The 23,238-nt window shown below is 42.6% G+C and overlaps 1 protein-coding gene across 1 annotated transcript in view; it reads left to right on the top strand.

Moving 5' to 3' along the window:
* Positions 1–23,238, top strand: part of COL5A2 (collagen type V alpha 2 chain) — a 182,348-nt gene that overhangs the window by 104,945 nt on the left and 54,165 nt on the right. The window contains exons 8-18 of the mRNA XM_079975826.1: positions 38–115; positions 4,650–4,694; positions 5,782–5,835; positions 6,124–6,177; positions 8,766–8,819; positions 13,637–13,690; positions 14,440–14,493; positions 15,470–15,514; positions 17,330–17,383; positions 17,810–17,854; positions 21,601–21,654. Coding sequence (XP_079831952.1) covers positions 38–115; positions 4,650–4,694; positions 5,782–5,835; positions 6,124–6,177; positions 8,766–8,819; positions 13,637–13,690; positions 14,440–14,493; positions 15,470–15,514; positions 17,330–17,383; positions 17,810–17,854; positions 21,601–21,654 — 591 coding nt within the window. The remainder of the gene's footprint in view (positions 1–37; positions 116–4,649; positions 4,695–5,781; positions 5,836–6,123; positions 6,178–8,765; positions 8,820–13,636; positions 13,691–14,439; positions 14,494–15,469; positions 15,515–17,329; positions 17,384–17,809; positions 17,855–21,600; positions 21,655–23,238) is intronic.

Raw genomic sequence — 23,238 nt, 5'->3', positions numbered from 1 at the left:
ACCTTGAGGTTAATGGTTATCCTTCTTATGATTGCAGCCATTTACATCTCAGATGGCAGGACTGGATGAAAAGTCTGGGCTTGCTGGCCAAATGGGGTTCATGCCCGGAGCAGTGGTAAGAATATTTTATTTATCTGTATATTTGTTGGCTACAGGATTTCTATTGCGCCTTTCCATTTTCAAAGCGAAGCAGCTGAGCTAGCCAACAAGAAGAATTTTTAAAACAACAGCCACCCAGCAAGACAGCATAGGATACAATGGATGATATCCAACTAAATTATACAGTGGTACCTTGGTTCTCGAACCTAACCCATTCTGTGAGTCCATTTGACTCCCGAAACCATTTGAAAACCAAGATGCGGCTTCTGATTGGCTGCAAGAGCTTCCTGCACTCATGTGGAAGCCGCGTCGGATGTTCGGCTTCCAAAAAACGTTTGCAAACTGGAACACTTACTTCCAGGTTTGTGGCGTTTGGGAGCCGATTGGTTCGACAACTAAGCCGTTCGAGAACCAAGGTACCACTGTACTCATTGAAATCAATGAATTCCCTCTTTTCTTATTCGGATGAGGTTTGCTATTACTACTCATTATACATCTGGGTCCTACACCTCTGCCTGCTTTTGTTACTGTCAAGTCTTCTGTTGCGTTTTTAATTACTAGAATAAATGTGTTATTTATGGGTCACAGTTCAAAGCTCTGTGTCCCCAGCCAAGCTTTTGACTGGCACTTTTTGAACAGCAGCTCCACAAGGCGCATGGCATCTACTTTTGAAAGGGGATGCAATTTGTACTGTGTGAGATATTTTTATGGGCACGCATGTGTGTTTTGACACCCAGAATGGCTTCATTGAATGACGTACAAGCTTTTGTAAAACAAGAAAATGTTAAATATCTGCTTAGATTACTAAGACCTAAATACTGGAAAACAACTAAAGCTCTGTCTACAGAGGAGTGGTATCAGAAAATATGTGGTTTGTTCAGATCCTGAACTGGAGGAGCTGTTTATAAGGTCCTAGAAAGCTAAACTCCCTCATGTAGATGTTCATGAACAGGCTTTAGACTTATATATTTTTTCTTTTTCTCCCTCCATTTAGTGTATTTCAAATTAAAGACCTTTATGAGACAAATTAGGAGTTATTAGTGGTTAGTGGTCTAAAAGCTTGCAATCCTACTTATCTGGGAATAAGCCCCATTGAACTAAATTGAGCTTTCTTGTGAGTAGGTAAAAGGTAAAGTAGACATGGATAGGATCACCCTGTTAATTAGTGTGCTATTTTTTCTGTGTGTATTTTATATAGATAGATCTTTGTCATTTTATATCACATCTGTTATAAATAATTTCAAAAATAGGTTGAACACTCTAATCTCTTATTTTTTCTCTTCTTTAATGCCATTTGTCAATATGTTACTTACAGGTAACATTTCTGACCATTTTTACTGAGGTGGTAACTTGTGACATACAGCACTGTTCCTCTATACCAATAAATATATAATCTTTCAAAATCAATCCACATAGAAAACTAGAATACCGATTCACAGAAGATTGGTGTAAATTTACAGACTATTTGAAAAGTAATTGTGATGACCAGATTACATTTGTAGGTTTGCAAGAAGTTTTGTGAGGTGAATAATTTGAATTATTGCATAATTGGATAAAAAGGAAGGTGTTAGTTAAGATAATTAAAGGCAATATGAATTTAAGAAATGCAGAAGAAATGATAAAAATGGGGGGTCATCAGAGGTGCTGATGGAAGTCCAAAAAGATTGTATAAGATGTGAAATTTTGTGGTATGTATGACAATTAATATGCTCAAAAATTAATAAAAATTATTATAAAAAAAGAAAACTAGAATACCACCAAGAAAGCTATGTTAGCATATTTCTCTTTTACATGCTTATTTATAGGGATGCTTGAGGATTTTGTTTTGTCCATATTTTAAAGCAAACTGATCTGATTTCTACTTCTTGAAGCTGAACACTCTTATTCATGGTTTTTGGAACTTTTCTGAATTTTGCAACGCAGTTCTCAGCCATTTGGAGAAGGGCCATAGCTCAGTGGTAGAGTACTTGCTTTGTATGCAAAAGGTCCCATGTTCTATCCCTTGCATCTCTAAGTATAATAATAATAATCAATAATAATTTATTATTTATACCCCGTCCATCTGGCCGGGCCTCCCCAGCCACTCTGGGTGGCCTCCAACAAAGATTGTTGTTGTTTAGTCATTTAGTCGTGTCTGACTTTTCGTGACCCCATGGACCAGAGCACACCAGACACTCCTGTCTTTCACTGCCTCCTGCAGTTTGGTCAAACTCATGCTGGTAGCTTCAAGAACACTGTCCAACCATCTCGTCCTCTGTCGTCCCCTTCTCCTTGTGCCCTCCATCTTTCCCAACATCAGGGTCTTTTCCAGGGAGTCTTCTCTTCTCATAAGGTGGCCAAAGTATTGGAGCCTCAGCTTCAGGATCTGTCCTTCCAGTGAGCACTCAGGGCTGATTTCCTTCAGAATGGAGAGGTTTGATCTTCTTGCAGTCCATGGGACTCTCAAGAGTCTCCTCCAGCACCATAATTCAAAAGCATCAATTCTTTGGGGCGAACAACCTTCTTTATGGTCCAGCTCTCACTTCCATACATCACTACTGGGAAAACCATAGCTTTAACTATACGGACCTTTGTTGGCAAGGTGATGTCTCTGCTTTTTAAGATGCTGTCTAGGTTTGTCATTGCTTTTCTCCCAAGAAGCAGGCGTCTTTTAATTTCATGGCTGCTAAAATACATTAAAACATCAGCCATTAAAAACTTCCCTAAACAGGGCTGTCTTCAGATGTCTTCCAAACATCAGATAGTTGTTTATCTATTTGACATCTATGGGAGGGCGTTCCTCTTTGACATCTAATGGAAAGGCACCACTACCTGGTTCCCTGTAGCTTGACTTCTCGCAGTGAGGGAACTGCCAGAAGGCCCTTGGAGCTGATCTCAATGTCTGGGCAGAACGATGGGGGTGGAGACGCTCCTTCAGGTATACAGGACCGAGGCCGTTTAGGGCTTTAAAGGTCAACACCAACACTTTGAATTGTGCTCGAAAATGTACTGGGAGCCAGTGTAGGTCTTTCAAGACCGATGTTATATGGTCTCGGTGTTATGTAGGACTAAGAACTCTGGTAAAATGATGCCCATCAGTGTTGTCCATACAGAGCTAGATAGATTAGTGATCTGACTTAATATAAACTAACTCCCTATGTTTCAGCTAAGGAAAATTACCAAAATGTGCATAAAATGCATTATTTTAGGTCAAAATGGTCTCAAAATGCATGTTTTAGGTTGTGGCTGGAAATGTGCCTTTCAGCACAAAAAGTGCATATTTTGTACAACAACCATATTTGCAGATTCATGTGGAAATGATGTTGAACAGATTAATGAAGGAGCATAAGTGAAAATTTACATGGCTCAGAAAAAGGCTGATCAGTCCATGCCTAGTTTTCCATATACTGGGATTTTTTGGTTTGGAGTAGGGTTGCCACCTTTGGTTTGGGAAAATAAAGGACAGGACGGGGATGGGGACGGGCAGGGGGGGGGGAGGCAACTGCATATCCATATATATATATATATATATATATATATATATATATAATATTTATTGGTGTTTCAAAAAGTTACAAGAATAAAAAAGAAAGAAAAAGAAAAACAGAAAAATAAGAAAATACAAAAAAGAAAATACAAAAAATAAAAACAATCAAAAACAAATCCATCTTTCCATATCTTATCTATCGTTTGCTTGTTTCCTTGACCTCCTCGCACCTCCCTTTTTTGTATTCTAGTTCATTAGTTGTTTCAGCAAATCCTTTCCTTCTTTGTTTTTATCTTACTAATTTATCTTAATATATTGTAACTTTACATTCTGACCTGTTAACAATCCATTTTTACTTAATCCTTTATAACATTACTGCTAAAACCACATAGCTTCATTCCAGCATCCATCTAACATTCCTTAATTTTACAATGTTTCTGTAGATAGACTTTAAATTTCTTCCAGTCTTCTTCTACTGACTCTTCTCCCTGGTCATATCCTTCAAGTGACTGGGAAATCCCATTTTTTATTGTGAGAGCACGTCAGCCATTTTGGTTACCATGATCTCATGCAATTTCATGATGCAATTTCCCACTGGAAAAGCACTTTTTCAGGGCTGTGATTTTACACCGTGCCCCCAAACACACATTTGTGATAAAACACTTTTTTTGGGGGGGGGGGAGGGAGTGCGGTGTGAAATGGTGCGTGATCATGACAACCACAATGGCAACCATGTTCTCATGACAAAAAAAATAAAAAAAGGCAAGATGGCATCTGGCAAGATGGTGTCCCGAATTTTGGCTTCAAAGTATTTGAGGGGATGAGAAAGAGAGAGAGATAATGAATTAGCAAAATGGAAATACAGGACAAACTATTATACAGGATGGCTGGCAACCCTAGTATTGATGAACATTCAGTCATGTAAGCTATCACCTTTAGTACTACAGATCAAGCCCAGGTTTATCAGTTTATCTTTTATGACACAGAGCACATATAGCAGGATGTTTTGCATGTCATACTGTAAAGCATTTGATTCCTTTCTTTTAAGACCATATGTTTAACAAAGGTTTGTTTTCTCCCACAGGGTCCCGTCGGTCCACGTGGGCCTCAAGGTCTGCAGGGACAACCTGTAAGTGGTTTGATAATAAAAGTATAATTGGTAGCATTTGGGGAAAATAATAGACAATGGTTTATCATTTGCATTAGTGTGTTACAGTCAACTTTAGGAATGTGTTATCTCCCACTCCCAATGAACTGTCTGGAAATTGAATTTCTTTCTTTCTTTCTTTCTTTCTTTCTTTCTTTCTTTCTTTCTTTCTTTCTTTCTTAACTGCTGCTTAGCATTGCATCTGAACTCTTAACTTCTGTTAACTATGGTTAGTTGAAGCAAGGAATTTCCTAACTCATAATATGAATTTGGCTTGTTTTGGTAAACCTTTGCTAAGATTAGCCACCGTTTGTCCATGTTTGTAAACAACAACAACAAACATTTTATTATTTATATGCCACTAATCTGACTGCCATTCTGGGCAACTCTCAACAATGTATTAGAAACACAATGGAACATCGAACATTTCAAACTTCCCTATATAGGCACTTAATATCAAGCTGTAGTTAAATTAAAAAGAAGAAGAAATGAAAGCTTCCAACCTGAGGGGAGAATGTGTGAGCTCAAGACTTACTGTGGCTTACTCCTTTAATAAAGAACAGTGGTTCTTTGACCGCTATTGTGTCAACAATATTGTGTCAAAGAACAGTGGTTCTTTGACAGCTATTGTGTAAACAAGAAGACTTTTAGGGACATTGCAGCCCCCAATAATTTAATCAAAGTTAATGGAAAGGGATTTCTTCAGTAGAACCGCTTTGCCTAATCCCTGCTCCATTACTGCCCAAGTTTTATCAGTGACATCTTTTGGATAATGATAAAAGTATTGGCTGCTAGTTTTATCATTACTGGAAACGATTCTTGTTGTCATGTACAGTTATTTGCTGCTGTGCTCATATTGCTACCTCTCCCTTCAAGAAGCCGAGAGTTCCACGGCTTCTCCAAGCAGTCACCTGTCAAGAAGTTGATCACCCCGATCTCTGTTTATAAGCATTATAAAAACTTATATGAGTTGGAAATAGATTCATAGACAATGCAAGATATTTCGCACCATGTCTTTCCTTGTCTAATAGATTTTTCCAATTCCTAATGTATATTTTCTCTGCTTTAGGGTGCTCCAGGCCCCTCTGGCCCTCCAGGTGAACATGGAGATCCTGGGCCAATGGTAAGGTCAATGATGCTTCTACCTACCCTAATTTTAAGTGGGCAGGTAGAGAAAAGTGTACTGCAATGAAATGAGGTGTTGTAAGTTCTGGTGGTGGCACCACTTATGTGGTGGTTATGTGAACCAAATTTGGGGAAACATTTCCTCTCAAGACAGTAAAGCTTTGCTTATTGTTTAAGTTTTCCAGTTCTGATTTTATGAGGGAGCAATCTATTCCTCACCCTACCCCACCCCATCCCCGGAATTTTTTAATTTGTTAATTTAAGAGTGCATCTTTTATCTTGCTAGGGACCAGCTGGTGTTCGTGGTCCAGAAGGCCCTCCAGGGAAACCAGGCGAAGACGTAAGTTTCAAAATGCTCACCTTTCAGATTTGCCAATGGTATGCTAATGGCAGCATTATGACATCATGTGTAATCTACTGTACTCCCAAAAACTGGCTTTAGGGAGTAAGGAACTCCACAGAGAAGCTTTTGAGTGGCATGGGTGCTACAGAAGAGGGAATTTGTGATTCCTCCATGCACACAGATTACTGGTAGATGACTAGAAAAATCTGAAACTTGCCATTTTTAATTTCTCCAAACTTGTACAGTGGTACCTCGGTTTTCAAATGTAATCCGTTCCGGAAGACCATTTGACTTCTGAAACATTTGAAAACCAAGGCGCAAAGGGCAGCCTGCAATTTCAATGGAGAAAATTGGAAAAAAACCCACAACCTCAGCAGAAGCCATTCAACTTCTGAAAAGTGTTTGAGAACCGAAGCAATTACTTCTGGGTTTTTGGAATTCAAAAACCGAATTGTTCAGCTTCCAAGATGCTTGAAAACTGAGGTACCACTGTATCATCAACCTGTGGGCAACACTTGCTATTTACAAAGTGACCTTTGCATACATATGGACTAGAAACTTATCTTTCATTTTTCATTGTAAGCTGGATTCCTTCAATATTGATACACAGAATGCTAAACGTGGTTTTATGCTCAGTTATATTAAAAGGCTCCTGCCAACCTAGCAGCTTGAAAGCATGTCAAAGTGCAAGTAGATAAATAGGTACCGCTCTGGCGGGAAGGTAAATGGCGTTTCCGTGTGCTGCTCTGGTTTGCCAAAAGTGGCTTAGTCATGCTGGCCACATGACCCGGAAGCTGCACGCCTGCTCTCTCGGCCAATAAAGCGAGATGAGCACCGCAACCCCAGAGTCGGTCACGACTGGACCTAATGGTCAGTGGTCCCTTTACCTATATTAAAGGGGGACATCGTCAAAGATGCCTTTTTGCTAGCAGAAAGCACTTCCACTTGCACAATGTATGGCTCCCAATTTGTGCTGATGCCCCCTACCCGCTGACACCCCCTTGCTGGTCCCCAGAGTTTGAAAACCCTCCTCAGTAGAGGGCATGGCTCAGGGGCTGCTATAAATAGATGGGGTTGATAAAACTGGGCATATGAGTGCAGAGTCACCGTTGTTACAGCCCGCTATGGAGACTCAGTTTCAAGACCATTTTAATTGCATTTTCCAACCATCCCTTACCATCACCATTACATAGGGCAACAGCTTGCATTAATCTGCCCGAACATAGATTCCAACAGAGATTTGGTTCCATTCTGCAGGTGAGTGGGGCAATCCGCCTCTCAATCATATGACATCATTATGACACCACATGATTGGCACGTGGATTGCCCCACTCACACTGGGTCCTCAAGCACCTTACAGCCAGCTGGCTGCTGGGCACTTAGGAACTGGTGCAAAGGGTGGTGCCAACCCTATGCTCAATGATTCGGGAAGCACCAAGCACAGGGCTGCCATTTCCTCCCTTCTCTCCACCCCAGGGGTGGTCCTTGGTAATATGCTGCCCTGTGCAAGGCCATTTGCGGTGCTGGCTTAAGCTGGGCTTTGGGAAGGAGGCGTGAGGCTCTGGCAGGGCCCTAGAGCCCTTCCTCCTCCTTCCGAAAGCCCGGTAAGCACTTGCCGAGCTATGGGAAAGAGGCAGGAGGATTCTAGGAACGTGTCAGAGTCCTCACGCCTCCTTCCTCAAGCCAAACAAGCACTTAATGGGCTCTGAGATGCCACCTTCTTTGGCTGCATGCCCAGTGCAACCACACTGCTTGCACTGCCTGAAATCTGCCCTTCCCAAAAGTTGGGTGAAGGAAGAGAAAGAAGCCTGTATTTTGCATGCTCAAGGAAGAACTCGCTCTTGCAGCCGAGGTGTGCAAAAAAACCAGGATTCTTTCTTTCTGTCCCCCTGCACCAACTGATTGGCAGGTAGGTGTGGTTTAGGCAAAATGGCATTACAGCCAAAACTGGACCCCCTTGGCAGACTAAGACTGACCTGCACATGGGAGGTTCGCCACACCTGTAATAAAGGTTTCTATCTAGCTGCAAGCAGAAACTTGAGAGACACCTTCCGTTTGCAGCATGACAGACTGAAAGGAATGTAGAAGTGCTCAGTTTAAACAGGTCACTGAGAGTTTTCCTCTTGAAATGCTAATCATAGTGCAGAGAAAGGTGTTTTTAACCCAGGCCGGGGAGGGAAGGCTAATGACAATCCCTACCTCCTCAGCACTTGTTGTTGGTTTAAAAAACCAAACCAAATCCACTTCATGACTGCTAATCAGTTCACTACTAATATTTCTTTAGGCCCCTTGAGTGGCATAAGAAAGTGCTAATGAGGTGGTTGTTATGTGTCTTCTGTTTATCTCGTCACCCAAAAAGTTGTGTTACGTTAAGCTGACATGCATATATTGGTCAGCAAAAAAGAAAACTTGAAAAATGTTTTGGGGAAAAAAAGAAAGAAATATTCAGATATAGATATTTAACAATGTCACATTGAATTATATAAACTCCCTTGTTCACATATATAGATGATTTGTATGTGTGAACGTTACTGATGGATTGCAAAATAAATCTGAACTTTTTTTTATCTGTTTGCTCTTCTTAGGGTGAAGCTGGCAGATCAGGACAACCTGGAGAAGTTGGATTCCCAGGATCTCCAGTATGTTCATGAGCATTTATTCATATAAAGTCCTGGTGCCTAAACTCCCAGGATAGTAGACTCCTAGTAGACTTACACCATGTTTTGTTTTGCTTGACATAAAAGCTTAGCAAAACCCTACACACCACGTTACATTATGGGAAACACTGATGATTCCAAACATGTTTTTGAGTTACCATGGAAATTATATATGAAGAGCCTTGCTGGCAACTGTATACTAAGGCTTCCAAAAACAACACTCAACCAGATATACTGTATTTTTTGCTCTATAAGATGCGCCAGACCACAATTGCATAGGGGCACCTCTTAAGAAGAAACCTGCTCCCCACACCGTTGAAAGCAATGAGTTCAACTCTGCGGGAAACCAATAGGCAATCACAGGACATTGTAGAGCACTGCTTTTCATCAGCTGCGCAGTTACTTTACTCCCTGCGATTTTCTTTTCTTTTCCATGAGACCATCACTTATGTTTCCCTTGGAAGTGTTTCATTTTTAAAAAACCCTCATAAACAATGAAAAGTTATTTTTGCATTACCTCCTAACCTAAACTTAGTTTCTCTACTACAGAAAAGTTCAAGCGTGCATTGCAGCCATAATTTCTATAAATGTGTCAGCTGCCTCTAAACCTTGCCTCCTCTTTGGACCATATTCCCTGCACAGACTCCCCTCCCAAGGCATAAAGTCATCTGCTACCCATTGAAGCAATTAATGAGTTTAATTGTAGACGTAATATTCAACGTTAGGGTAGCATTTCAGCACTTTGCAATTTTCAGCTCATTTGTTATACAACAATAAACCAAATTAAAGTAAGGCAGATTAAATGGAGGGAGATTTGTTTTGTTTTGTTTTGTTTTGTTTTGTTTTGTTTTGTTTTGTTTTGTTTTGTTTCGTTTCGTTTCGTTTCGTTTCGTTTCGTTTCGTATGTAGCCTGTGCAGGGGAGAGTGAAAAAGCTGAGGCTTCCTTATTTCTTCTCATAAGCAACACTGTGAAATAGGTCAGTGAGCTGCTTTGGCTCAGCAGTAGAATATTTGCTTTACCTGAAAAAGGTCTCAGGTTTAATGCCCAATGTGGCTAGGTAGGGCTGGGAGAGACACCCTGCCTGAAATTCTGAAAAGCTGCCAGCAGACAGTGTAGACAATACTGAACCAGATGGCCCAAAGGTCTAACTCTGCATGTTTTCATACCTATGCTTTTATAGGTGAAGCTGAGATAAATTTCTCCAGATCTTGTGAAATAACTGCAGAATACTGGCTCCCTAATTATGCTGTCCTTAGAACATGTAGAAGGTTTTAGTGAGAAACAGTTATTTCAAATGACCCAAAAGTATAAAAACAATTCATTTGAAAAGAGAAGGAAAGGGGGCAGGCGGAAATTACATCCACAGGCTTGTAAATAAAACTAGTGAAATCAGTCTAATGTACCTAGTAATGTGTTACCTGCTTGAGTAGGGATGCGGGTGGCGCTGTGGTCTAAACCACTGAGCCTCTTGGGCTTGCCAATCAGAAGGTTAGTGGTTCAAATCCCCGCGACGGTGTGAGCTCCTGTTGCTCTGTCCCAGCTCCTGCCAACCTAGCAGTTCGAAAGCATACCAATGCAAGTAGATAAATAGGTACCGTTGTGGCGGGAAGGTGAATGGCGTTTTCAGTGCACTCTGGCTTCCGTTATGGTGTCCTGTTGTTCCAGAAGCAGTTTAGTCATGCTGGCCACATGACCTAAAAAAATAGTCTGCAGATAAACACCGTCTCCCTTGGCCTGAAGCGAGATGAGCACCACACCCCATAGTCAAATTTGACTGGATTTAACCATCCAAGGGTCCTTTACCCTTTACCTTTACCTACCTGCTTGAGCAGCATCTTGGATTTTGAAGCATATGTAAAGTTCTTTGCAGAAGAGAGGTTTTGAGAGAGAGTATCTCGCTGGTTGGCTCCAGGAGGCAAAGACAGGGGGTGAAGCTGAGACCAGTACATGCCTGCTCCTTAATGGTAACAGGTGGTTGTTTGCCCCATTCGTGAGATTCACTCCATCTCTGATGTCAGTAGTCTCTGTGATCAATCAGAAATCAACTTAGAGAGTAGGTCTACCTTCTTAGTGACATTGCACTTGAATGTCTAAAGCCAGCCTTTGTGGAAAAAAGCTTAACTTGATGTGTGTTCAAGAATAAAACAGTGGATGACCATCTATTCAGGATTCACTGTGAGGGTGTGAAATTCCACACACTCTAGGTGGTGCTGTTGAGCTACATCGTAATTTATTTAAAGAAATGAAGATATGCCATAAAACCATAAATAAAGGAAACAACAACCATATATTTATTATCGGTAAAAGCATATCAAAAGAAATGCATTTTTAGATCTGTGATCATTTAATGAATAATAAAAAAATTGTTCAGTAGATGACACAAGAAGCTAGATGGAAGAAGCATGGAGGGGCATCTTCGCTTCTTCAGTGGTGTCTTTTTTGGTGCAAAATAGCTGACTCAGGACAGAGGTTTAACAGCTATCATGTAAAAGAAAAAATTGCTTTTGGGTCTGTAGTCCTCAAAATGATTTCCCACTAGATTTGTTTAATTAAAGAATAGTCATATATCTCTTTCATTTTGGTAATGAAAAGTCTACCTCTCTTGTGTAAAATAATTCAGTAAGCATTCTAGCTGTTTTGTTTCCATGCATGTAAAAGGACTCTGTACCCCAGCGGCGGCTAGAGCAAATAGGACACAGCCCCAGTAACCTTGGTTTGCCCTCAAAAAGCCCCCACCTATCAGTCTTATTCCTTCCAACTAGTTCAGGGGGTGGCCCTGCCTGAATCTCCTTGGCCTCATTTTCTTACAATTCAGTAGGAAGGAGGAGGATGCCAAAACTATTGATTTGCAGTAGATTGGCAAAGGTTTCATGACTCCCAATTGTTTAACAACCACAAAATGACTTCCCTCACCTAAATTAGGCTGCTGAAGCGAAGAGAGCTAACCAGGTGCGCTTTTGTGTCAAAGGACTGTGAGTTCAGCTTAGTTTTGCTACTGAAAACAAATACCTAGGCTCACAGTATGCTCAGAGGCACTCTGTTCTCAAATTCTAACTCCTATGTCTTTTGAATCTGGTGATGGTTGGTGGGTTTTACTGAAAAGCACAGTTGTTCTTCGAAGAGCTTGAAGTCTGCTCACCCCTTCCCTACATCAGGCTTGCATGTTGTGTGAACGTAGATGTGTAGATGTGTAGATGTGTAGACTAGGGCCTAGGAGGCCAGGGTTCAAATCCCTGCTAAGCCCATGGAGTGCTCACTGTCTCTCAACCTAACCCGCCTCACATATTCATTGTGAGGATAAATGGGATACATCTTTTGGGCCATAGCTCCATGGTGGAACACATCCTTTGCATGTAGAATGGTCCTAAGTAGCGCTGGGCAAAACTGCTGTCAAGAAACCCTAGAGAGCTGCTAACCAATCAGAGCAAACAATACTGAGCTACATGGACCAATGGTCTGACTTAGTATATGTGGGATGTGAAACACAGGAGCAGTCAATTACAACATTCCTAGAGTGTACATGTTTAGACATGGGGAGGGATGTTTGTCCAGCCAGCAGGTAAACTTCCTGTTTCCCTCTGGGCTGGGACAGACTTCCTCCGCATGTGACTAGAGGTGGGTGTGGCCTCACCTGTGCAGGTAATGATAAAAGCACAGGGCAGGGGCAGCCATCTCTCTCTGCCATCTTCATCTTCGAACAAGCAACATCTCTCCTGAGTGAAAGATGCCCTCTTGGCTCCCAGCCAAGAGAGGAGAAAGGGACTATCTTCTTATAAGATAGAATCCAAATGTATATTACTTTATTAAGCTATCTGCCTTCTGGGATCTGATTGTGAACAGAATGTGAGTAAACTCTTTTTATACTTTTGTAAAGGACTGTGTCGTGTCTTCTATTTTAAGAGGGAACAAAGGGGAAATTACCAGAGTAATTATTATAGAGGTTCTAGCGAACCTGAGCACACGCTGCTGTTGCAAACTTAAAATAAAGGGGAATGTTTTACTCTGCTGATATTGGGAACTTGTTAACACAAGTTGGATAAGGATATACCGTATTTTTCGCACCATAGGGCGCACCGGACCATAGGGCGCACCCAGTTTTTTGGGGGGGAAATAAAGGGGAAAAAATTATTTCCCCCCCAGGCGCGGGGCTGGGGCGGGGGAAGCTCGAGCTTCCCCCGACCCCAGCCCCCAAACAGGCAGCTCTCTGCAAGCCATGGGAGCGCTCCCGCTGCTTGCGGAGAGGTTCGCGAAGCCTGGGCGCACTGAGCTCAGCGCGCGCAGGCTTCAACATGCAGGCAAGTCTCCGCAAGCCGTGGGAGCGCTCCCACGGCTTGGGGAGAGGTCCGCGAAGCCTGGGCGCGCTGAGCTCAGCGCGCGCAGGCTTCGGCATGCAGGCAAGTCTCCGCAAGCAGCGGGAGCGCTCCCGCTGCTTGCGGAGAGGTCTGCGAAGCCTGGGCGTGCTGAGCTCAGCGCGCGCAGGCTTCGGCATGCTGGCAACTCTCCGCAAGCATCGGGAGCCCAGCGCTGGGCTCCCGCTGCTTGCGGAGAGGTGTGCGAAGCCTGGAGAGCGTGAGGGGTCGGTGCGCACCGACCCCTCTCACTCTCCAGGCTTCAGCGAAAGCCTGCATTCGCACCATAGGACGCACACACATTTCCCCTTCATTTTTGGAGGGGAAAAAGTGCGTCCTATGGTGCGAAAAATACGGTAATCACACAATATATCCTCTCCTGCATCCCTGAACATTCCCACAGTATATACACCACCTATGTAACTATGAGTTGTTTCTCTTTGTTTCAGGGTGCTCGCGGTTTTCCTGGTGCTCCTGGCCTTCCAGGTTTAAAGGGCCATAGGGTAAGTGTGACCACGTCTGCTTTCCTGGTCAATTTTAGTATCAGGGACTGGCTGGAAGAGGAAGAGTGGTGGGAGCAGCCCACCCAAGAGCCCACCAGGGAGAAGACAGAAGATGACGACTTAGATCCCCGATCCTGGTGGTGGGACACTGAAGAGCAGGGACGAGCTGGGAGGTTCTAGAGGCAAGGGGTTTGAGCGATCAAGGGGGGGGGGGTTTCAGAAGAAGTAGGCCCTTCCAGGATAGGGCTAGAGGTTGAAAGTCACAGTGTGAGCGCAGACTCAGAGAGGAGTCAGAAGTTGCCTTTGCTACCCAACAGCAGGACAGTCCCAGTCCTGCTGGCCCTTCTCCCCATCTGACACTCTGCTCAAGGAGAGTGCTGCACATGGCTGAGCAATGGACCAGACAGGCCCAAAGCAGAAGCCCATCCCATCACCGTAGCCTTTGTCTGCTTAGGAGGAATCCAGAGTAAAAGGCTGTAGGGAAAAGGGCAGAGCTGGTGGTCAGTTTCAGCAATGTCTCAGCTGGATTAAGGCAAACCAGAGGACTCTACTGTGTTGTTATTTTCTGTTGAATAAAGCTAACTGCATTCCATGCCTCCTCTGTCTCCCTGCCCTGTGGTCAACCAGGCACATAATGTGTGTGTGTGTGTGTGTGTGTGTGTGTGTGTGTATGTGTGTGTGTGTGTGTGTGTGATGAACTATTCTTCTTTGAGTATTAAAAATTAAATATTATTGTATATATGTCATAGGGACATAAAGGACTTGAAGGCCCTAAGGGTGAAATGGGAGCCACTGGATCTAAGGTAATGGCTTGTTTTTGGTTTTACAGGGAAATGGCTTGATTCTGTTGTCAGGAATTTGAAATGATCAAATCTCATGCATAGGATAACTAGGGGCAGGATTTTGATTAATGAGCCTCATTAGAGGAAGCCAGGTTGCATTTGGTGGCAGCGGAAGCTTCTTGCAATGGTTGCCTTACCTCAGCACCATAATGCATAGAGCAGCTGTGTGAATTGCTCCACCCTGTGACACATTTCCATGCCACCTACAAACAGAGCTGGCAGTAGTTCTGAAGCTCTTCAGCTATTGGGGGGCAATTCAGAGTATAAACTGCTCTATCTATGTTTCGTGGGGCCCAAATGGAGTGGCATCAAGTGGCTTTCCTCTGGCGATTGTGAAGTGTAGGCCATCCTTAATCGTTGGTTTACCGTTTCCCCTTGAAATTACACACCTGAAGAAAAACAAAGCAAAATATAGTGTAAGATATAGTTCTCTGATGTAATGAGTTACCCATTACTTCTTTATCAGTACCAGAAGACTCTCCTCGACTCATGAGGGAGGTTTTCTTTAGCATCTTCCAGTGGGTAGATTTGGCCCAAATCTCCAAAAAAGGCTTCCAGCACAGGGATTCTGAAACTAAATGCCTCATTTGGACCCATCTGTTGCAGAATCCACTTTTGTAGCTTTATGGTACTTGGAATGCAAATTGCTTTCTTCATTTGTTCCCGTTGTTAGGGGGACAGCTGCATGGGACAGTGGTTTTCCTCTCAACAGTAGAGGTTTAAGGGACAAAGCAAATGCATGCTTCAGAGAAGCAAAATTATGATTCTGGGTGTTTAAAGATGAGTATGCTTCTGGTAGTATATAAACCAAGGTCTACCCATAAGTAACATTGCTGCATTTATGCATAACATAGTACAAAATGGTATGATGAGGTTATTATCCGAGGCAATTTAAATATTCCTAACTTTTGCATATGTGTTTTCTGTGAATTTATAGGGGGAACTTGGTCCATCGGGTCAGATGGGTCCACCAGGCCCTATGGTGAGTGCCATTTGTATTATTTATGGTTCCTGTTTCTCCTGCCACCCTGAATGCTTTACTGTTGCAATATTGTGGCAAGCATGGATCCGGTCCATGTGCTGAAGAAATAACATTAATTACTTTGATCAATCTTCTCTAATGTTGTTTGACTCTGCAGTTCTTATGCATGTTTACTAAAATGAGTTCAATCTCTCTCTCCCCCCCCCCTTTAGTAAATATGTTTAGGAGTGATGTCTTAATGTCCTCAATTGTGGGGAGAATTGTGTGTCAGCTGAACACACTGGGGATAGTTTGGGTGGGACTGGGTCTCCTTGTCCCATTCCCTTCCATGGATAAAAATTCAGAGCTGTTATCATTCTCTGTTGTGCACTTAGCATCACAGTAACGTCTGGAGGACCAGAGTTTCCCCAACTGTATTTATGTCAGGGACCATGTTGAGGAGGGCTGCACTGAGGAGGAATGGTGGGGGCCTCCCCCTGCTCCTGATCTGGACCCTGAATCTTCCCCAGGAGCAGGAGGACAGTATAGATTTGGAACAGTGGTTTGCAGAGGAACATAGTTCAGAAGGCAGAAGCTGGGAAATACTGGATGGAGAACAGCTAGGAGAGGAAACACTGGGGGAGAGAGAGTTAACAGATTCACTGTCTCTGGAAAGCATTCCTCTGCTCTCTCCAAGGTCAAGAAGAGCTCAGAAAGTGGCAGAAAATAAAGCACACAAAGCACAGAGAGTACAAGCTCAGATTACAAGACATCGGATTGATGTAGATTAATAGGGACGTAAGGGAGTGGTAACCTTAATTGGGAGCACCGCCATTTTAGGAGATGGGTTCTTTGTTCTCTCGCTGTGATTATTAAAGTTTCTAACTGGTAAGAAGACTCCTTTTCTTTAGTTCTGCTTATCTGTTGCCACGGGGGGAGGAAGCTGATTCCCTGAAGCCTGACAATTTACATTACTCAGCAAAACTTGCTCATACCAGTAACTCTTATTCAAGCATGTAAGCACACCCAGACTGATATTTCTAGCCATGATGCCTGAAGCCAAAAGAAAGGGAAGTTATCTTAGTGAGTAAATATTATCACTTTCAGCCTGATAAAGTGGCTACCAGGTGGAGGTGAAGAAAACCTCCAGCAGTCAGAGGGTAGGACAATAAGGTGTGGAAAATCTTAGCAGAATACCATCTCAGATCAAAGCCACTTCAGATCTTAGGCATGAAGGCTGCAAGCCTAACCACGTCTACTCAGAAGCAAATCCTATTGAATTCACTGGGGCTTACTCCAAGGAAAATGCGGTTAGGATTGTAGGCTTCAATATCTTTTGGGAGTGATTATTCTCTTCCTTACTTAAACAGGGGAGGGATGCAACAACCCTTTTTGTATGTCTACCTGAACTTAGAGGTTCGTTTTCATTATTGTAGTCATTAATAAACCCATTATTATAGCTAGGTGAACAGGATTGTCTTGCCTGACCTTGGAAACCTAATATACCCTGCCTAGGAATGGATCTGTAATGTTACCTGCTAGATACTGTACTCTTTATCACTCTTATGGCTTTCTGTTGTTTAATAATTTAATGCTGTTTCTGTTGTTGTGCCTTAAAACCTTAAGCAGATAAAACAAATGAAGTAATAAAATAGAGTAAAACAGACAGCACGTGATCCAGAAAAAAAAGTATATCACACAGGTTGTTTCACCTGCGACGACTGTTGTAGAACATGATTGCACACTGTTTGCGGTGAAGTTGTAAATAAAAGGTGATCTCCGCTTAACTTTGGCTCGCTAGAATGTTTTTTTCACTCCCTCTTTTGCTGGTTGCAGGGTCCTCGAGGAATGGCAGGAGAACGAGGACGAATTGGACCACAGGGAGTTCCAGTAAGTAGTTATTTGTAATGGAATAACCCCAACAGATCCCAACGAGGTGCTCTTCAGTGAGGTCCATTGAGTTACAACTCCTCAAGGTGTGTGTGTGTGTGGGGGGGGGTGTCAGCCCTGTCCCATAGAGTTGGCACCTATGGTCCTGGTGGTGACCACAATATATTGGTTTGGCTGAATAGTGGACTCCCATAAGTGAAAAAAAATAAAAGTGTGTGTGTGTGTGTGTGTGTGTGTGTGTGTGTGTGAGAGAGAGAGAGAGAGAGAGAGAGAGAAGGTTATATTGGAATTGCCCCCACTCTTATTTCCTCCTATTGCCCTATACCTGCTGTTATGGCCTTTGTCTTTGAGCCACCATCATATTCCTCTTAGGTTTCTCCCAAGCTTTCCTAACCTTCATTTTTCTTGTTTTTGTTTTCTACTTAGGGGGCTCGTGGTTCTCATGGTATGCCAGGGAAGCCAGGGCCAATGGTAAGCAGCACCTCTTTGTCCATCTTTCTTTGCCCCCCACTCCACCCAAGTTGTTTTCAATCTGGTCCCATTTCATTCAAACGAGAAAAGAACATGACTCATTTGGATCACACCACTGTTCACTGTCAACCTATTTCACAATGTGTTCTGGAAAATAAGCTTCCAGCTAAGGCCTGAGCGTTACAGACAGCAGCTGTTTTTTTATGTGCCTTGACATGAGTCTAAAGGCCCATAGGATGGGGAATGATGTAGGGTCAGGTAGACCTGCACTTGCCCCTGCCTCTCTTGTTCTCCTGCCTGCTTCTTATCAGGCAATGCCACATCAGGGCACATGACCACATGTGCTTTCTTGTTCAGTAGAGTGGCATTATCTTTACTTGGTGCTTGGCTTGTGCCCCACTTGCTACCAGGTTTGATCACCATGAGTTAAGGTCCACGATTCTGATTCAGTTTCCGGATAGAAGACCAAAAAATATTTATCATTCATTCTAATACAATCTGATTTGCTAAAAATGGAGCCTACCCATAGTTTAACAAAGGGCTCATCATAGATGTGGCAAGCAATTATTGCATGTCAAGGCCCCAAGCTCCCCCATTTGTTGAATAATAAAACACATGGGCACAGTATTTTAGGTTAATGGGTGAATTAAGGCCACGACTTTATTAGTTACAGAATGTGAGTGGTATTGGCTTAGGCATTGGAATTGAACTGACTATATCTGACTCCTGCCCACCATGCAGGAAGTCCAGTAAGGGTCAACCACCAGTAGGGGCAGCCCTGTTGATGTATATCAACTGAGAGCTCCCCCAGGGTCCCTGATGGGGTCATGGCGCGGGGGCATTTCTATGCCCCTGCTGTGCTTGGATAGAGCCTGTGGCCAGTATGCAACACCTCCCTGCTGGCAAGCGGAGCGGCCTTCTTGTCAACGCATAGATTCAAGATGGTCTGTCCAATTTGTTTCCAGTCGAAAATGGCTAGATCCAATTCTGATAATAGTGTTGCAGCAGATAACTGGGAGTGCTGCTGTATTTTTAAAGCACATTTGAAGTACTCCCCCTCCCCCAAAGAATTCTGGGCACTGTAGTTTACCTCTCACAGAGTTACATTTCCCAGCAACCCTTAACAAACTACAGTGCCCAGAATCCTTTGCGGTGTGTATGTGTGGTTGTGCTTTAAAGGCATAGTATATACACAGTCTGAGTTTTGACAAGTACATTTTATATTTTAGCCAGCCTTTTGTGGCTACTGAACCTGCTCAGTTTCCATTGGGTTGTTTCAGGGTTTTCTCTCTTCAGTGTTTATTTTTGTGCTTCCACAAACCTTGGGCTCCCCCCAACCCTGCTGATGCCTTCCTCATCTGTATGTAAAGGCTGACGTTTGGAGAACTGGGTTCACTGTTTATCTATATGAATGTTGAGCTGTTGTAGTGATGCTTTAAGAAAATTCAGTACAAGGCTTCATGGCAAATGATGCTCTCATCATGAATTAATTTCTGGAACAAATCATACTTCTTACTGAGATTGCCAGGAGAAGCATCCTTTATAACAAGGCATTATTTTACAGTGTGTGAGTGCCTCTTGTTCTTCCAGCAAAAAGGAAAGGAAAGGAAATCACTGGGGAGCAGTGAACATTTTGAAGTGGTGGTAAATGTTTATGGCCGCTGTGTGCTGCTACCCAGAGCTTGTCTAGACAATCTATCTCTTCAGCATAGCCAAAGAAACAAAAAGCACTACAAAAGCCCTTAGAAGTTTTTCCTCTATATATCAAGCCAGAAAATATTGGTTAATTCTGTGGAAGAACATGACAGAGAAATATCCAAGTCTCCCTAAGAGGATGGAAAATAACTTTTCTGCAAGAATAGCAACCATAGACACTGCTATTGTCTCAGTATATTACTTTCTGGGTGGACTGTACTAAAATTAGGAGTGCTGGAGAGCAGTTCACACATGCAGGGGTGACGCTTGATACTGCTGATGAATATGAAAATGGATTTCATTCTAAACTGAGGAGATGTGAAGTCCTATGACATTTGATCCATGATGGTTCATTCTGCAGAACATCATGCTTTTTGCTGTTGTTTTATTTTGATGGAATGATTCCAATGTGCCTTACAGACCTTGAACATGAAACTTGGCTCACCTTCCCAACAAAGCTGAGCATTTTATCATTTTCTTTTGAGTTTTATACTAACATTTATCTGTTGTGAAATTCTCCATGGCTCAGCCCGCAATGCTCGTTTCAGCCAAGTATTTCTGGATCACAGTAAACCAGATTCTCCCAATATTGGATTGCATATTTATGGAACAAGCTTTCAGCTTTGAAGATTTGACAGATTGAATACCAATCCCAGGACTGACCTGTGCTTAATTTTCTCAACATGTGAAGCCACGACAATAAGACTCTGTTAGAACATGATGGCAAAGGTGTAAGAAAAAATGACTCACACAGTGTCCCAGGCTGCTGGTGTCTATACAAGGAGTGTGGGCTCTCATCCATTACATGTACAGTGTCAACACACCCAAGGCAGCAGCTGCTTAGGCCAAAGATCCCTGGTTTACTAATGCTGCATGCATAGCAGCTGAGGGCCTAATTCCAATCGGACACCAGCTGCAAAAAATGGCTGTAACATTCCCTCCACACACTCACACACATTTTGTTTCGTTGGCATCCAACTCAATGGAGAGCTCTGATGACTAAAAAAATGTCCTCATTTCTTTGAAATTTTTTGTTTGCTGTTAATAAAGGTGTTGCCCTATTTAGATTTTTAGATTTTGCCTGGCAATATGTCAATAATGTCAATATGTCTCCCATTCATAATTCATTTCTCCACAGAAAGTGAATATTCATTGAACTGATATCTGAAAAGGACTCGCCTAGTACTTTCAGTGTAGAGACATCACCTTGCCAACAAAGGTCCGTATAGTAAAAGCTATGGTTTCCCCAGTAGTGATGTATGGAAGTGAAAGCTGGACCATAAAGAAGGCTGATCGCCGAAGAATTGATGCTTTTGAATTATGGTGCTGGAGGAGACTCTTGAGAGTCCCATGGACTGCAAGAAGATCAAACCTCTCCATTCTTAAGGAAATCAGCCCTGAGTGCTCACTGGAAGGACAGATCGTGAAGCTGAGGCTCCAATACTTTGGCCACCTCATGAGAAGAGAAGACTCCCTGGAAAAGACCCTGATGTTGGGAAAGATGGAGGGCACAAGGAGAAGGGGATGACAGAAAATGAGATGGTTGGATAGCGTTCTCAAAGCTACCAGCATGAGTTTGACCAAACTGCGGGAGGCAGTGGAAGACAGGAATGCCTGGTGTGCTTTGGTCCATGGGGTCACAAAGAGTCGGACACGACTAAACGGTTAAACAACAACAAAGTACTTTCAAATATCTTGGTTGTAGTTTGCTGCCCTAAGAGACCTATCATGGATTGCTCATTCCTTGTGAAGAACATTTATTGACATTGGGCAGATGTCCTCGTGGAGCTTGGGTTGGAAGCTGCATGTTGATCAAGCAGCCATGTTCAATCACATTGTAAATTCACTGGGAAAATCTGCACAATCATTGGAAAACCAGCCTTTCCCAGAAGAAAAGGCAGTACACATGGTTAGCTAATAATTTTGGTGCAAGTTACCACTTTAAGCTGACTTTTAAATGCCAAGTATGTTTTTTTCCCACCATCATGTTGTCTGGTAGAGATGATAAGGAGAACATGTGCTCAATTATGTTTACTATCTCCTTGTTGTAGGGTCCCCTTGGTATTGCTGGTTCACCAGGTTTTCCAGGCATTCCTGGCAGGAAGGTAAGTCATGTTTTGGTTCCATTCTGTTAGGGAAATATCTCTCCACTTTTTCTGTACTGCATCTTCTAATATGCATATTTTTGTTTCAGAACAAGGAGATAAAATATCCCTGGCACCCCAATTCTAAGAAAGTTTACTCAGGAGTAAACCCCAATGATTCAAAATCAACCATGCCATGCTTGATTATTTGGTGTAGAAACAATCAGTTCATCCATCATTTGTCGCTAGATCCTGGTCTTAGTGTGTCATCCAAACACGAGCTCGTGGTTTAGCTTTCTCCAAACTAACCATGAATTATGGCCAGGTGTGTCCTAAGGCTAATGGCTTGTGGTTTGGGAGAGCTGAACCGTGAACCTGGGTTTGGATGACATGCTAAGTCAAACCATGGCTAAGTCAAACCATGGACAGCTTTGCAGCAGGATGGCCAGGGAGGAGCAAAACAGCTGCAATGTCCTCTCTGGGAGTCTCCAGCACTAAGCCATGATTTAGCTTAAAGTGGAGTTGTGAACCAGGCCTATGTATGGGAATGAGGATCAGCTCCAACTTTCCTTCTTAGCCTGGACACAAAGAGAACCTGCATTTATTAACTCCTTGCTGAAGCAACTGTGTGAACAGCAAAGACTGCTTTACTGCCAAAGTTAATATAGGCACAGGCTGTTTGAAGTGATACATATGAACATATCCAACAATAATATTAAGAAGCGAAGTCACAGAAGAGATTTAAGTGTGCTGTTGAGCGAAGCTTCTATATGCATTGCGTGTTTCCCCCCCTTTTTTAAGGTTGTGAGTGTGGTGTTATTTAGCTGGATAGATCTGGTTGCAGCATGCCTTAGGAAACCGAAACAGCTGGAAGTGCAATTCATTTTAACAGGAGTTGGCAATGCACCTGGGCCTCTTCCTGTGCCACAGAATAATGAACTGCAGAAAAAGCTAAACAGCCAGGTTTTCCTCATTTATATGGTGTCATAAAGCAGCCCTGTTCTCATGCAAAGTTGGTGTTAGCTCATCTTCTCCCATCCTCAACTTTTTTTTTTAAAAAAAACAACCTACAGGAGAGGTCCATTTAGATGAAAGAATTATAATAGTGAAAACACACCCCTATCTTTAACACTAGGATAGTATTAGTTTTTAATAATGTTGGATCTAGTTTCTTTCTTTTATTACTTCATTTTTTTATTTGGCCTCACTGGCAGGCTATAGTTTTCTCACGGTTATTTTTCTAGTGTGCTTTTAAACTTTGTATTTAAGAATGTTGGGTCTATAGGAAAGTTGGCATTCTTTATAGCCTAAAGGCACAAGCAAGTATTTTGAGGAAGAGTCCTGGGAAAAGTACCTACCACTGTATTTTTATTTCAAAGGGTATTTGGTGGGGGCACTTTCCCAATGGACTATATGTTCTGAATAGTTTTAACTGGGAAAAGCATGTAAATATACTGAATTAGTCTGTGTTGGGTCTTACCCTTCATCATTTGCACTTGTTGCTCTGAATTTTCATTTCATTTCAGCGTCTGTTTCCCCTTAAAGAAGCCCGTTATATGTGTGGGTGTATGCATGTGTGTTGTGCAGACTAGATGGGGTCTAGAA

This window comes from Podarcis cretensis (assembly GCF_951804945.1).
Source record: "Podarcis cretensis genome assembly, chromosome: 1".
Lineage (NCBI taxonomy): Eukaryota > Metazoa > Chordata > Lepidosauria > Squamata > Lacertidae > Podarcis > Podarcis cretensis.
This window is presented reverse-complemented; position numbering and strand designations above follow the sequence as displayed.